Source organism: Rhinopithecus roxellana, chromosome 8 (assembly GCF_007565055.1).
Source record: "Rhinopithecus roxellana isolate Shanxi Qingling chromosome 8, ASM756505v1, whole genome shotgun sequence".
NCBI lineage: Eukaryota > Metazoa > Chordata > Mammalia > Primates > Cercopithecidae > Rhinopithecus > Rhinopithecus roxellana.
In genome coordinates this window covers 76506916-76523260 of record NC_044556.1, presented here as the reverse complement: position 1 = coordinate 76523260, position 16345 = coordinate 76506916, and the positions used below count along the sequence as shown (strand labels likewise).

Here is a 16345-nt window from a genome sequence, read left to right as displayed (position 1 = left end):
TAGTCCATAGCAAAATCCTACCCTCTAGCCGATAGCAGATTCTTCCTCCCCTACTTTTGTTTCCCACCCACTCCTATGACTCGCCTTCCACTTTTTCACCAGTTCACAATCTAAACTACAAAGCAACCTAGAGGCACCAACCAAAATGAGAAAGAAGGGAAGCAAGGACTATTTATTAAGCACCCACTCTGTGCCAAACTTGTTCCTAAATTACTTTATTAAGTCCTAACACAGCTGAGGATATAGATCATTATCTTCAGTTTATAGATGAAGCAGCTGAGGCTTAAGGGGATTAAGTAACTTGCCCAGGATCACACAGCTACCAAGTATCAGAGCTGGTTTTCGGATCCAGTTTTATCTGATGCCGAAGCCCAGTGTTTCCCTTCCACCCTACTTCCCCCTTGAAAACCAGGAATGAATTCACGTAGAGAATCAGCCCTTGAGGAGTTGAGTTGTTCTCTATTTTCTAAAGAATTTAGCTTATACCTTCGAAAGGGCTTCCCTTTGTCTTGAGATATTCTAAGTTCCAAGTAGTCTCAAGTGGTTTTTGTAGCAGGAGCTAGACTGGAAAAACTCTAGAGCTTTGTATTTCATTATAAGCATTTGTCTGTTGTGTGCAGTTAGGATATAGAGAGCGTAAGATGGATTCAGTGCCCTTGTGCCAGGGAGGCTGTATGAAGGGGAAGACAAGAATTTTATAAGCAAATGAATGTTAATGTCCCGGTCCCTCTTGCTTCTGTTGCAGTGATAGCCCTCATGGAGAGACTACCTCGGTTGAAGACTCAACCCAGGATGTGACTGCAGAGCACCACACGAGCGATGATGGTACGAGGCCCTGCTTCCTGGTCGTGGGGATGCCAGGGGTGAAGCAGAAGGAAGTGATTATATATCGTGTGCATCTAATGAACCTGTATGCCCAGTGGTCCCCTGAGGACAGGCAGAGAGCTCCCTGTCCCAATTTCATTCTCTTCCTTCCTTGGAGAGATAGCCCACCTTCTCAAATAGAATTGCTCTGTATTAAACCAGAGGTGAAGAACTAGGCCTTCCATAGCCCTTCAGCCTTCTTGCCCCACCTCCCAGCTCCTTGTCTGGCCTGAGTGCAGCATGATGTTGGTCCCTTATCATAGCCTAGACTCCTGCCAGACAGCAGGAGAACAAAGTGAAGGAAAGCTCATTTGAAAAACAGGAAGCAATTGGGTGTGGTGGCTCACACCTGTAATCCCAACACTGGAAAGCCCAGGAGGGAGGATCACTTGAGTTCAAGAATTCAAGACCAGCCTGGGCAACATAGCCAGGCCCTGTCTCTTAAAAAAAAAAAATAGTCTGGCATGGTGGTGTGCAGCATCCCTGTAGTGCCAGCTACATGGGAGGCTGATGTAGGAAGATCCCTTAAGCCCAGGAGTTCAAGGCTGCAACAGGCTATGATTGTGCTACAGTACTCCAGCCTGGGTGAGACAGTGAGACCCTGTCTCAAAAAAAAAAAAAACAAACAGTCAGCCTGGGGTGCGAAATAGCAGAGCTGAGTGCCCCGAACCCAATAGAAGCAAGCCAGAGAGAGTGGGAATGAGGATGTAGAAACCACATGCTTTCATGCCTACTGACTGGAAAAACTGACCCTTTCCAAAGTACAGACATGCGAGTGCCGAGCAGGCTGGTGGGCGTGCATCAAGGGGAGGAATGCTCAGCTGTCATCCTCAGGCCCCTCAGCAGTGCCCATGCTTTGTGAGGGTCTGTCCAGCCAGCACATTTCCCCTGCTTCCAACAGCTCCACACCTCCATTTCTGGATCACGTGGGCTCTGGAAGTCTCAGCAGCTGACAAGGAGCCTCAGAATTTTCTGGGCACAAGAATGAAATGGCACAGTCTGTGGAGCTTTCCCTGTTCCTGCCTTGCTGGGAATTCTGCAATTCTTGGCCAGCTTTTAAAGGAGAAAAAAAAATAGGACTGCTTATTTAGATCCTGATGTCGTAAGGATCCATATGATCATTTGCTACGTTCAAGGAGGGGAGTAGGTGAACTAGGAAAATGAGTAGTGGGTTAGAGCCTACCTCGTGGCCAGCTCTGCTAGAGGCTTTCTGTATGTTATCTCTTAATCCCTAGTGAAATTGATATGGCCGCTATTTTACGGTTGAGAAAATGCAGGTCAGGGAAGTCGAGTAACGTTCCCGAGGCTATAGAGAACTGAGATGGGTATATTTAGACAGGCCTTCTCTGACCAGCCTCCTATAGTGAAATCTCTAACCCCCCTGTTCAGGAGCAGACCCACCAGCTAGGGCCGTCTAGGCATGGTCTTATTTTTAAGCAACCTTTCTCTCTACTTCCCAGAATAGCTGACTTTCATCTCAGGTTCCAGCTTTCTGGGAGCCTTCTCTTTGCTCTTTGATCTCTACCGCAGCCTAGCACAGATGAAGATAATGATAACAATAAGTCATGCACACATACCACTTACTATGGGCCAGACACTGTTCTAAGCACTTTTACAAATTGTAATTCATTGACCTTCATGACAACTTCATGAAAAAGACACTATCGTTATCTCCATGTTAACAGATGAGGAGACAGAAGCCCATACAAAAATGAAGATACATTGCATTTGTAAACCCCTTTTACTTTTTCAGGTTACTTTCATGTGCATTTTTGTCATAGATTGGTCACAAAATGTATTTCCATATTTTGCTCCTTGAAAAGTTGATTGAGCAAGTTGTTTTCTCTTTTTAGAGACGAAAAGTTCACATTCTACTTACTAGGGGGAATGGATAACATAAAATATTTAGAATACAGTATGATACATTTTCTACAATTATTGGAATTATTATATAATCAGAAAAGAAATAATGCTTAAAAATATAGTATGGCAAGTTTGATGATAGATGTCAAAGCATGAAGAGCTTTAAAAGAAGTTACTGTGGAAAGCAGGGGATGCGGCCGGGCACTGTGGCTCACACCTGTAATCCCAGCACTTTGGGAGGCCAAGGCGGGCGGATCACGAGGTCAGGAGATCGAGACCATCCTGGCTAACATGGTGAAACCCGTCTCTATTAATAATACAAGAAATTAGCTGGACGTGGTGGCACACGTCTGTAGTCCCAGCTACTCGGGAGGCTGAGGCAGGAGAATCACTTAAACCCGGGAGGCAGAGGTTGCAGTGAGCCAAGATCGAGCCACTGCACTCCAGCCTGAGCGACAGAGTAAGACTCCGTCTCAGAAAAAAAAAAGAAAAAGCAGGAGATGTTGAGTTGTGTTGTGATGTGTTTCATCAGGCAGGTAAGAGAGAAGAAGGTTCCTGGTAGAGGGAACAGTGTGAGCAAAGGCAGGTAAAAGATGATACCAGTGCTTTCAGGATAATGGTACAGTCTGCATGGGAGTTACTTGCTTTATAGATCATCCATGGCTTCATTTTCCCACTAAGTTATCTTCCCACCACTGTAAGTTCAGCTAATTCAGCTTTTCCACCCAGTTTCCTGAGTCTGCAGGTCCCAAGAACATGTATTTACTTCTTTTCCACCCTTCTCAGAATGTGAGCCCATCGAGGCCATTGCCAAGTTTGACTACGTGGGCCGGACAGCCCGAGAGCTGTCTTTTAAGAAGGGAGCATCCCTGCTGCTTTACCAGCGGGCTTCCGACGACTGGTGGGAAGGCCGGCACAATGGCATCGACGGACTCATCCCCCATCAGTACATCGTGGTCCAAGACACGTACGTTGGGCCCATGGCATCTTTGCGGGTGGTCCCCAGCTGCTCTGTGGGAGTGAGACTTCATTTCTGGAGCCACAGGACTATGAGGGAGGCCAACCCCTGGGGGGGTCCGGTGCAGTCCTGAGGCTCACACAATTCCTTAAAGAGCCCCCCGACCCCACTCCCTGCACTCAGTGGAGAATTTTTAAAAATCTCTCCACTATCTGTGCCCCCTGCAAATCACCCCCTAATCCAGTCATTTTAGAAACCTGCCAGCCAGCCAGCACTCATCCATATTTATACCTGATGAGTGATAACAGGGGTTTTTATTTGACCACCTCTATTTCTTTTCTCGAAAGATCAGGCTGGGAAAACGTTTTTGCCTCCCCCCCGCTTTTTTTTTTTTTTTTTAACAACTATGCTCACCCCAACCTGTTGAGCCACTCTTTCACTTGCAAACTAAAATGACTAGTTTTCTAGGAGAAATCTGGCTTAAGCAGTCTTATGGAAGTGACCTAGTTCATTTAACCAAGATGAGGTTGATTTGGGGTAAGATCGGGGAAGGAGGGAAAAGGATGTCAAGGAACAAAGGAAACCTGAACTGGTCCCAGAGAGATCTCATCTGATAGGCTGTTGGTTGATTCTCACACTTTGAAGCAGTTGTCCCGTGGGCCCACCCAAGTCTGTCCCCTGTCCCTTTGCCCTGCCTCTGTCCCCAGCTCCCCTCCCTTGGATACAATGCTGTCAGTGTTTTTAGTCCTTCCCTTAATATTATTTTTTAAAGGTTGATATCCTGAGTGAGTCTGCACCCTCCCAGCCTCTTCCCGGCTCGTTCTGCAGGGAAATCCTCCCTCTGTTGATAGCATCGCAAACCTGGTGGCAATCTGTGCGTGGACAGGACCCTCCCAAATTTAGCATTATGACTTCACTACAGGATCAAGAGAAGATGAATTGTGGGGGAGAAGGGGCTTTCTTTGTCATCAGTAGCCAGAGGGGCCAGGAGAGCAGTGGAGAGACCTGGGACCGGCTTGGATGCTCTGAGCGGGGCTAGAGGCGCTACGACAGTGTGTGGCAGTGTCCTGCCACGACGCCGCCATCTCCAGAGCCACCACACAGTTGACTGTCCTTACCCGGCAGTGCTCAGGACCTCAGCTGATAAACCACAACCTGGACTTGCCGCCTCCTTCTCCAGGAGGCCGCCCCAGCACGGCCTCCCCAGGAAGCAGCATGGGGTAGAAGGCAGATGCCTCGAATCCAGGTGTCCCCTAGACACGCTTTCCTGAGGAGCTGAGGAGCCCGCAGAACTCAGCGGATTATTTATTTTTATTTAAACGACCCTTCAAAGGCCCTTAGGTTTCCTTGCCTCTGCTCACAGAACTAGCCCAGCCAGGTGTCGCTGCTGCCTCAGAGCTGTGTGGGGTCGCGTGTGTGTCGGGGGGCCATCTTGCCGATTTAACACTGCTTTTTGTGTTGTTGTTGTTTTCCCTCCTCCCTGCCTGCCTGCCCCTTCTCCCCCAGCGAGGACGGTGTCGTGGAGAGGTCCAGCCCCAAGTCTGAGATTGAGGTCATTTCTGAGCCACCTGAAGAAAAGGTGACAGCCAGAGCGGGGGCCAGCTGTCCCAGTGGGGGTCATGTAGCCGATATTTATCTTGCAAACATCAACAAGTAAGCTCTGCTTTTCATTTTCTGCTCCCCTGAATGACTTGCAACACCCAGCCTCACCCTCTGGCCTAACCCCCCATCTCCATTCCTGTGCTGCATGTAGGGCTCCCAGCTCCCCCAGCCTAACAGTTTGCATGTGGTCACTGCTGCTGCAAGGCGGACAGGGCTGAGGATGCTGCTACAAGCCTCGGGGCAGGCCCAGGTCTCCAGCTAGCTGCCCTCGTGCTGTGGAAGGGTGCTTTACTATGTGTTCCCGCAGTGTCTGTCCACCCAGACCTTTGTGGCAGTCTTACAGCTAAAACTTTGACCAAAGCTTTGGTCACTTTATGCAACCTGGTTTTGTACTGTTTCTCAGAGGTGCCTTCTTTTTTCCAATCCATACTCAAATAATAGTCTTTGATGTCTGTCTTCCTTGACCCGTGTTCGTGCAAAGATTCAAAGTCTGTGTGTGGCTTCTACTAGGCTGACGTTACACCAGGTGGGTTTATTGAGATATCATGTGTCTGTTCCTCCCCCTGTCCTGCATTCACTCCTGTGGAGGAAAGGAGGCCACAATGTCCCTAAAGAAAGCTTTGTCCTGAGCTCTTCATTCATTGGCTAACCCCTACCTAGCTCCCTTTTCTTCTGCCCTTTCACACCGGGAGAAATAATTTTCCATTTTGTTCCTATTGCTTTGGCCCTGTGTACTATTCTACCCCCTTAGTCCCTTTGCAGATCCCCACTCCTGCTCAGCAGGCTTTTACCTCTGACCCCCAGCTTTCATTGTGGCTGTTAGCAACATCCTGGGGTTTTAACTCCACCCACGCCCGATCTGGCTGTCTAGAGGGATTCTACGCCTGCGTGCTGCCGCCTCCCCAAGAGGCATTCGGGTTATTGGAGAACTAATCTCATCTCAAGGGGCCAGACACCAAGTCCCAAAGCCTACAGACCTCTTTCCGCCAGACCCTGAAACCTGGCCCCGTGCCAGCAGGATGACAAGCCCCAGGGCGCTCCTGATGAATATGGATTGGAGATGATGTACAGTTTTTATTCCCCTCTGGCTTTTGAGGAATGAAATGATTTGCACTTTGAAAACCTGTTAACCATAGCCTCTGGACACTGAGACTGGAAGGAGAATAAAGGATGCTTGTTGTTTTTAAACTATACCAGGTTTCCCAGATCTCTTGGCTTTTTTCCACCCAGACGGTAGCAGGGGGAGTGGTTGGGGCACGTGGCTCTTTTCCATCTCTTTCACCCTCAAGTTAGTAAAGTCATTTATTCAGATCACTTACTGAGTGTAGTTATAATTTAATTCAGACCAGTTAAAAAAGAATTGAGGAGTTTCTGTTTCCCTTCAGCACACTGCCCTGCTGGGAGGGCAGGCCAATATCAAGTAACTGTGGGCTAATCACATTTTTTTTCTTATTTACAATTCTATGTTAATTATAACCCTATAATCAAAAAGGCCGTAATCCTGTAATTAACCCAGAAACCAAGGTGGGGTTGGTGGAGGAAGAGTTAGATAATTAGTTCAGTACATATTTTTAAGCCATCATATATTTGATACCATTTGTACATAGAAATTGTAGAGAGTAATAACTGAAATGGTAAACAAAAAAAGAAAAAAAAAGAGTATCTGGTAGAAAGTTAAGGTGGTTCCCTTGAACTCCTTGCTTGCTAGTATCAGGAGTCTTGGGATGGGGTTCTTGGAGGACAAGCCTCATCACCTGGTGGGTGGGTGAGTGGCGGCCCCCGGGCATGTCTGGCCCTTAGGAGTGAGTTGGCCTTTCGGTTCTTACCTCCTGTCCCCCACACCACTCCTCCTCCCAAGTTCCTTCAGTTTCCTGAGTGCCCAGGTTCTCTCTCACCCCTGGGCCCTCACACCTGATGTCTCCTCACCTGGTCATCTCTTCCTCTCCCTTCAAGACTCAGCCCAAAGACTTAGCTCTTTGGGGAAGCCCTTTTGACATCCCTGAGTTCCCCAGGCTGAGTGAGGTGCCCTTATGCTGTATTCCAAAGGCACTTTGAGTACCTTTTGGTACGTACGCTGCACTCAGATCCCCCACCAGATTGAGCTCCTTGAACCCAGGAACTGTGTCTTCCTTTTCTTTACATCCCCAGGGCCTGGCCCGGGACATGGCACACCACAGCCACCCCATAAATCTGCCTTCTCAGCAGTTTCAGCCTGTGAGTCAGCCATCCTCAAGCGGAAAAAGGAAAACAGCAAAGAGCTATTAGGGTGTGGCACTTCCATTTAATTCTACACATTTATTAAGTATCTACTGTTGTGCCAAGCACTGCTGGTGGTTATTCAGAGATAAAAAAGACAAGGTCCTTGATTTCAGAGCTCACAGTCCGGCAAGGTAAAGACCCTATGGACAGGTAACTGAAAGGTAGCATCAGGTGCTCTGAAGGTACAGAGGAGGGAGGGGTCCATTCTTCCTGCAACTGGAGTTAGTGGTGCAGTGGTGCCAGGGCAGCTGGAGTTAGTGGTGCCAGGGAAATCCTTGCAGAGAGGGGGGTCATTTCAGCAGGGCTTTAGAAGACTCTGAGAACATCCTTTTTCCACTCGAGAACGGCTGACTCACAAGCCTAAAACTGCCAAGTGGACAGATTCACGGAGTGGCTGATACATGCCAGGTCCTGGGCCAGGTGCTGCAGGCAGAAAGATGAGGAAGACCTCAGCAGTGAACAAGACTAGGACTGACGTAGAGCACTGACCCCACCTCACAGACCAGCTCCTTATCTTCAGAGTCTGACCCTTCCCTCCTTCCACCTCAACTCCTGCCTCGGCCTCCATCTCTCTTAGATTCAAGATCAGAGCTATTCAGCGGCCATCCAAATCAGAAGTTTCATTGCCTCTTAGATTAGACCTTTTCCGATCCGATTCCAAGACAAAATGAAATTATCCAGCCGCAGGCAACACTACCATTCTGCCAAGCCATTTTGTCTGAGAGCCCTAAGTGGTCTGAAACAAGTTCGCCCAGATCCAGGGTTCAGCCCAGTGCTCGGTGACTTGAGAGTCATGGATTTCCACACTAAGAAAATGCACAAACTGGGCCCTAACTCTGCAGTATTGCTGCCTCTTGAAAACTATTCTGTTCCATCCCTACAGAATAAGCAACAACAGCCTCTTGCCAGAGCCCAAAACAGTTATAGACTTTTTGGAAAAAGAGACATGCTAAAATTTAGAAAAGTTAACTATCCTCTTACCAGCAATTCCAGACCTCTTTGGTGATGGTGAGACTTCTTCTCCTACCTGGGGCCTTAGGTTTCTGTTCATGGCAGGTCACAGAAGGGGCCTTTCCATGAATCTCTTTCCCATTAGAAACTTTCGCTTAATCAGACATTTTTTCTGACAGCAACTTACATCTTGACAACACAAAGCCTGTGACCACCAAGTAAGTATCCATTTCTCCTTTGTCCAGCTTGGGGGTGGCAAGGGAATGAAGACATGGAGAATGCAAGAGAAGATGAAGCTGAGGACAGAATGTGTTCGTGTCCCTCTCCTTCCGAAGTCCCTGGGGGCCAACATCTGCCCCCTCCCACTTGTCCTAGCTTCCTTGGAGCCAGGGCTCCCTGATCACACTGCCCTTTCTGTTTGTGATTGAAGGCAAAGGAAGCGTCCAGAATCTGGGAGCATCCGGAAAACTTTTCGGAGTGACAGCCATGGGCTGAGCAGTTCCCTGACTGACTCCTCCTCCCCAGGGGTGGGGGCTAGCTGCCGCCCATCCTCCCAGCCCATCATGAGCCAGAGTCTCCCCAAGGAAGGGCCAGATAAATGTTCCATCAGTGGGCACGGGAGCCTCAACTCCATCAGCCGCCACTCATCCCTGAAGAATCGGCTGGACAGTCCACAGATCCGGAAGACTGCCACAGCAGGAAGGTCAAAAAGCTTCAATAACCATCGGCCCATGGACCCTGAGGTCATTGCTCAGGTAACTGTGGGCTCCTGGACAGACAGCATGAGTCTACATTGATCACTACCACTTAGTGCCACCCGCCTAATTATGACAGAACTTGAAACAGAACAATTATTTTGTATGTCATATACTGAATATATATCCACTCTGGACCTGTGGACCCAATAAGACAGCTTAATAAGCAGTCTGCCTGCCCCTGTCTCCCCAGGAAGAACCTAAAGACAGAATAAAATAAGCCTAGCTTCTTGCTCATACACTGACTATTAGGAAGGCTATTGTAATTTTTAAAGCCAGTGTTAAGAGTGTTTTGATAGCCCAAGTTTTGGGTCTAAAGACCTTGGTAGACTTTAGTGAAACTGCCCAACTATTGAGGCTCAGGTGTAATCCTGAGGCTCAGGTGTAATCCTGGCCACATTTTTATATTGCTGTGCCCATCACCATCATCGCGATTCCTAAGGCTAGTCTCTGGTACCGAGTGGGTATGATCAATTAACAACCTGCACCTGGTCTTAAAGATCTAAAAAATAATCTGGCTGCAGAGAGCTCTGGTAACCAAAAGGATTTGCAGCAGCCCAAGCGTCCAGAGGCTGTGGAGATGAGCTCCCTGGTTGCAGGGTCTTCCTTCTGTGTAAGCACCACACTGATGACTCTCTGTTTTCCATGAAATATTAGAGATCCAACCCCACTTCTAAAAATCCGACTACCGGGGCCACTCCGAGCAGTTCACTCAGACGTCTCTCCCAACTATATAATTTTCATTAGACCAGGTAGGAACTAAGGGCTCATTGTTGCCTTCTTATCTCACCTGAGTTGAGATTCTCCTTACCCCATCTTCCAGGGGGTGAGAGAGGCTGGGCATGGTCTCTCTTGGCTTAATTGTGGTTCTCTGCTTACAGAGATGTACCTGGCAAGCCCAGTATTGAGCTACGGGCCTGAGATGTCTTGCTTTGCTAGCCTTCTATTCCGTGCCTCTATTTAAGCTCTTGGCTGCAATCTGCCTTGCACTACGGGTATCCTCCCAGCTCCCTCCTTGGCCAGGTGTTAATAGGAATGTCAGGAAAGGTAGACAGCTGGGACAGACTAGCTGTAGAGTGCGACTGAGGAGGGAGATGGAGTTCTTCCTGAACATTTTAAAGGTTTGAGAATGTCACAGGGATGAGTGAAACTGAATCACTGTGAACACAAAGCATGCATCGCTCTGTAGGACAAAGAAACCTTAACTAGAGGCCTTCACTTGGAATGTGTGAAATCCTTCCATGTGAACCTAATCCCAGGAAGAAATCCTGTGGTAGTTTGGGGGTGCCAGACACAGGTTTATGGGGAGGGAGCGGGGAGCTGGGAAGCCTCGCTGGGAGGCAGCTGGCTTGCATACAAAGGTTCTTTGGTTCTGCCTTGAGCCCCTGGGCTAGGACCGCTGTTGGCTAAGATCTAGAGTGTTCCATTGATTTTGCAGGCAATTGATTCACCTACGTGGGCTTTGGCTCCCCCTCCTGGTCACTCATTGGTCCCCCCGGTGGTGATGGCTGGAAGGAAATGGTTTCAAATTGGACGCTGCCCTGAGCTGGAGAGGAGGGGTCGGGGGAGGTGTCTTGGGCTCCTGAAACTTTCCTCAGCCCCTGAGAAGGAAGGACTAACCCTCTTCACCTTTGGCCTTGAAGTCCAAGAGAATAAAGATCATACATCATCTCTACCACTTTTTTAAAAAGTGTTTATTATGTACAATTTCAAACCTACCCAAAAGCAGAGAGAACTGGGTAACAAATCCCCATGTACTCATCACCAAACTCCTGGCCCTTCTTACTTTGTCCATGTTTCTCCTCCCCACTAGATTATATGTCACTTCATCAATAAGTATTTCAATATCTGTCTCTAAAAAAAAATCAACTACTTTTTCTAAAGGAAAAAAAAAATCTCATGACAATGAAAATCCCTCTGTCCCCGTTTCCCCACTTTCTGAGCACTCATATGTTGGAGGATTTGGGCCAAGTACAATAATCTGGACATCTTACGGTCGGTTTCTTCATGCTTTGGCCTGTGTTGTTGAAACCGGCTCCTTGGGGAATTCTCCCCTTATTTGCCTCACCTCCTCCTTTTTCCTGTTTTGCAGGATATTGAGGCAACAATGAACTCAGCCCTGAATGAGCTACGGGAGCTAGAACGGCAGAGCAGCGTCAAGCACACCCCTGACGTGGTTCTGGACACCTTGGAGCCCCTCAAAACCTCCCCAGTGGTGGCCCCCACATCGGAACCTTCCAGCCCCATGCACACCCAGCTCCTCAAGGACCCCGAGCCCGCCTTCCAGCGCAGCGCCAGTACTGCTGGGGACATCGCCTGCGCCTTCCGGCCTGTCAAGTCTGTCAAGATGGCTGCCCCGGTTAAACCACCAGCCACGCGGCCCAAGCCCACTGTCTTCCCCAAAACAAATGCCACTAGCCCTGGTGTCAACTCTTCAACTTCCCCACAGTCCACTGACAAGTCTTGTACTGTCTGAGGGATATAATTTAATTGTTATAGACAAAGGGATTATAGGGACTGACTGTTATTAAAATCTTCCTATTTAACTAGCTTGGGGACTTCAGTTGAAAATTAGGTTCTAAGTTGTTCTTGCAGGAATTAGCCTCCCCGTCTCCCAAAACCTTGAGAATGAAACCCTTGGCATCGCCTCTCCCTTCCCACTGCCCTCTGCTTCCCCCAGTCGTCGTAATTCAGCCAGCTGCAGTTTGTACCGTTCTTAGGTTAGCCAGAGACAGGTTTTCATTATCAGGTCACTGTGAAATCTGGTAAGGCAGTCCTGAGGACATGGGCTCCAGTCTCAGTCCCCTCAGACCACGGGGATGCCTTGACCAGTTGGTTGGCTACAGCCATCCACCTTTCAGTGGCATCTTGTTTTGGGAACTGATTATAGAGAATCATATGTAGTCTAGTCTTCATTTTACACACACACACACATATTTTACATACACACACACACACGTTTTTCTAGTCTCTGGCATGTGTAGCCTCTCCTGGTCATAGACCAGTCTCTTTGTAAGTTATTGTGGCAGTTCACACAGTAGCCACCAGGGGTCTCTGTTTCCGTTACAAACTTCGTTCTGTCTGGGTCAGAGAACCTAGCCTTTGAAATCTCTCCATCTTATGAAATATCATGGGATGGGACAATCCCGTAACCTGTTTGGGGTTAGGGGCTTTCTCTCTTTGTCCTTTCCATTGATGTGAATTGGTCACTGGTGTTTGCTCTTCCTCTCCTCCATCCCCTAGAAGTACACCCCAGTCTTATTAAGGAGCTTTTAAAGTTTTCCTGAATGTATAGACATTTCTCGGGTTCCTACCTTTGTCTCTGATGGACCAGTTTCCATTTAAGACATTTTCCTATATAAGACAGTTTTATAGCTGGTTCGTTTTAGGGTAAAGAGTCTTAAGAGAGTTTTATTGTGTCTATGGCAGGTTTGGAAAAGGTAAGAAATGGGTCCTTTTTCCTCCTAATGTTTTTGGCACTTAAAACATAAAATTCATTATCCTATTAAAAAATTAAATTCAGCTTTGCTAATCCAGAAATTGTTCCCAAATGAAAACTTGTTTTAAGTCCACCCCTTAGTTTGGTTATTTTACAAGGTCTCTCTTCAGGGACCAACAGGGGCTTAGAGAGCCTTAGTTAGATTAAAGGGAGACCCTGCCTTCTAAAACCAGTTTTCATTGATCCAAACAAGGACAATTAAGGGAACTCTGACCCCACGGGTTCTCAAGTCTTCCCAAGGCCGGAATCTAAAGAAAATTAAAATTTGAATGCTGAATATTTTGGCTCTACTCTGGCCTTTTTTCTGGTTCCCTTCCAAAATGCACAAATATACCCTTGTCTGCTCCAATCCAGTCTCCAAACCTGGTGCCCGTGGTCCTGGCCCCCCTAGCATCATGCTATCCCAGGAGTACCAGGACCGGAGACATCCACAGCCAGGCTCATGGTTCTCAGACAGCAACTTGAGTTAAAGCTGAAACATCCTTCTTCTCTGTGTTTTCTGGTTTAAAAGCTGCACTTACATTTTGGCCTTATTATTTTCTGTAGTTCAGGAGAGATGGTGGGTTGCCATTCAGGTAGGAAAATCTGAGTTTTCTTATCTTTGACCTAGAAGAGATTATTTCTGGACGAACATGTGAAATTGGTGGTTACATCTATGGAAAGTGGTAGGATTTGTTGTTGTTGTTGTTTAATCCTGTGTGAAGGAAAAGAGGTGCTTTATGGGAAATCACTAATGAGAAGGCTAACCTGCAGCACCAGAAAAACCTTTCCAAGTGCTAGAAGGGAGAACTGAAGAACTCCTTCAGTGAAGTGAGTCAGCCTGGAAGAGGCAACCCACAGTCTTGGTGTTTGTTGCTGTTTCCTGACCTGTTCTTGCCTGTCACCTGGGCCTACACAGGTCCTGAGCCAACAGGGGGCTTTCATACCCAAGGATCTGTTTCCTTGCTGAAAATGAAACCCCATCTTTCACTTTACATTCCTTTCAGTCCAACTGATCAAAACTGGTACCCACACTTGCCCTTTCTCCCTCTCTCCAGCACACTCCCCTCTAAGAAAGTAAAAGCAAAGCTTTCTTAATGGCAACGCTTTGGGCCTGTTCTGTTGTTGTTCCTGCCTTATTTCTCTTTCAACCTTGTATGTGACTCGTGTTCACCATCCCCTTGATCAGTGTCCATCCGCGCTAATTTGCATCATGAACTGAACAGTGTGTGAGTGGTCACCTACTAAACCCAACTCTGGGGGCAGAGCTGTCTTCCCCATCTCTGGTGCTCCTGACACCTGTGAGATGGTCCTGTCGAGAGGACTAGGAACCGATAGGAGGAGAGTCCTTCTCAGCAGAGCTCACTGCAAACAACTGGAATTGAGGTTGCACACTGTGATTTTTACACCGAAAAGCCAAAAGGAGCTGGCCATCCAGGGCCTAGGGAGACCAGCCTTCCTCAGCTATGCTTGCCGAAACCAGCATGATGCTTCAAAGAGCCCTGCTCTGCCCCTCATGGCATGGATCCTTTTCCTGGTGTGGACTCTGAAGGGTCAGTCTTTGGGGAAGAGAGGTGGGGTGGGGCTACTAGCATCCCAATTTAGAAAATAGAGGAGTTTGTAGCCAGAAGCCTGTAAACTGGAAACACTGGTCTCAACCAACCTCCTCAGGGCGCCCTGGCTTCTCCCCAAGGAGATGAGGAGCAGTGATGCTAGCACCAGGATGCGCAGAGCACTGGAAGGGCTGGTGCAGATCTACTTCCCATGCGGAAGAAAAGTCAGATCTTCCAGGGAATCGCAATGTGGTGGTGTCTGACTTGTATGTCACATTTGTGTAAAATGGTATATTCTTTAAAATAGTGTTGATAACTGGAATATTGTATGTATGCTTGGAGATGCTTTGTGTGAACCTAAGACTGTCACTCAACAGATGTTGGATTGGGGAAAATCCAAAGCACAACTTCAAAATAAAATACATTTTTAGGTTTCGATGCTGCAGTTCATATCCCTTCTCTCTTCTGTGAAATCTGATTCAGGACTTCAGCTACCCAGGAGGGATTTTGATTCGTCTGTGCTAACAGAGCCCTGCCTGGCAACAGAGAGAGCAACGAGATGACCTTACAGCCAGCCACCTTCTCCCTCCCCACCAAGGCATAGCACACTTGCATTTAGAATGGGAGGTTTTTTCCCCAGCATTTCCATTTAGCCTGTGTGTGGATTCTCATAGGTTTTGTGGAGAGTCTTCCAGCTCACCATTGGACCGCCTGTTGCCGTGAGAACCATTGCCTTCACAGAATCCACCTTCCTTGTTTTCTGTCTCTAGTCAGATTTCCCCACTTCAGGGAGTGGGGCCTAAGAAGTTGCTTAGAAACTTGGCGAGCTGCAACCAAGGGTGACTAGAGGTTCTCTTTCTTCCACAACCAAAGCCCTGAGTCATTCTGCCCTTGACAGCCCCCTGCCCCTGGGAGAAAAGCTGACCAATTTGCTTGTGCTGTTGGTGGAAGTGGGGGATACAGGTGATGTTTTCTCTCCTATAGATTGTGAGTCTAGCAGAGCTTAAGTTCAAGGGTGAAGTTATTCAAAGGTAACAACTTGAAACAAATCCTAGAGCCCCTAGGGCCAACACTTACTTTTAACAGGCTTGTTCTAATACCAGATGCCCCTGGGGATGGATCACATCTCTCCAAGTGGATACCCTGTGTTCAGTGGTAATGCAAGGAATCCTACCCTCAGCTCTAGACAGGACACTTTACAACCCCTTCTTAGGTTTATCATCCCTTTCCATTATTCATATGTCTTTTATTCAGCTTTGCTATGCCCTTCCAGCCTACTGTCTCTTCCCTTCCCCTGTGTTCAAGGAATAGCTACATCTTGAGCTTCTCTTGCTGGGCCCTTGGCCTCGGGTAAGTCAAGGCCAAGGCTACTGTGCCACTGTGGTAGAAATGAGTTCTCCCTGAGTGCAGAGAGAATGGGGATGGCCAGGAGCACCCCATAATAGCTGTGACATGGAGCCAGTTCGTAGGCCGTGAGCAGGGGACAAAAGAGCCCCTTTTCAGAGGGTCCCAAGGCAAAGGCAGGCTATGCTTTTTAGGTCCTCTTTATCCATATATGGTTCTTTTTATTTCATATGTCCTGATGGGGGCTGGATGGAAACTAGTGGCAATGAACACTGTCAAAACACAAGCCCATTCCATCCAGATAGAAACCAAAAATACAGACCAGATGTATGTTAACTTAGGAAACAGTCTTTTAAGACTATTTAACCTAAATGTTTATATCAAACTTGTCCAACCCACAGCTCAGGATGGCTTTGAATGTAGCCCAACACAAATTCATAAACTTTCTTAAAACGTTATGAAATTTGTTTGCAATTTCTTTTTAGTTCATCAGCTATCATAAGTGTTCGTGTATTTTATGTGTGGCCCAAGACAATTCTTCCAATGTGGCCTAGAGAAACCAAAAGATTGGAAACTCCTGATTTATGTTCATCAGTATTTGACATTTCCTTTTACTCAGGAGTTAGCAACCTTGGCATACTACATATACTAAAGACAGTCATTTAGTCAGTCAACAAACATTAAGCTTCTCTCTGTGCAAGCACTGTCCTATAGTACT

The 16345-nt window shown here is 47.5% G+C and overlaps 1 protein-coding gene across 7 annotated transcripts in view; it reads left to right on the top strand.

The window, feature by feature from the left end:
- SRGAP2 (SLIT-ROBO Rho GTPase activating protein 2) overlaps nucleotides 1–14728 on the top strand; it is a 261388-nt gene extending 246660 nt beyond the window's left edge. For 2 of the 7 annotated variants that reach the window (XM_030935181.1, XM_010362493.2), the window contains exons 19-23: nucleotides 746–825; nucleotides 3514–3694; nucleotides 5192–5338; nucleotides 8928–9252; nucleotides 11345–14728. In XM_030935181.1, the coding sequence (XP_030791041.1) occupies nucleotides 746–825; nucleotides 3514–3694; nucleotides 5192–5338; nucleotides 8928–9252; nucleotides 11345–11728 (1117 nt within the window). In that variant the 3' untranslated portion in view covers nucleotides 11729–14728. Of the gene's footprint in view, nucleotides 1–745; nucleotides 826–3513; nucleotides 3695–4457; nucleotides 6481–8927; nucleotides 9253–9909; nucleotides 10005–11344 lie in introns of those variants that run through there. The other 5 variants (XM_030935185.1, XM_010362495.2, XM_030935183.1 and 2 more) reach the window with 4 other exon arrangements.
- The last annotated feature ends 1617 nt before the right edge of the window (nucleotides 14729–16345 follow it).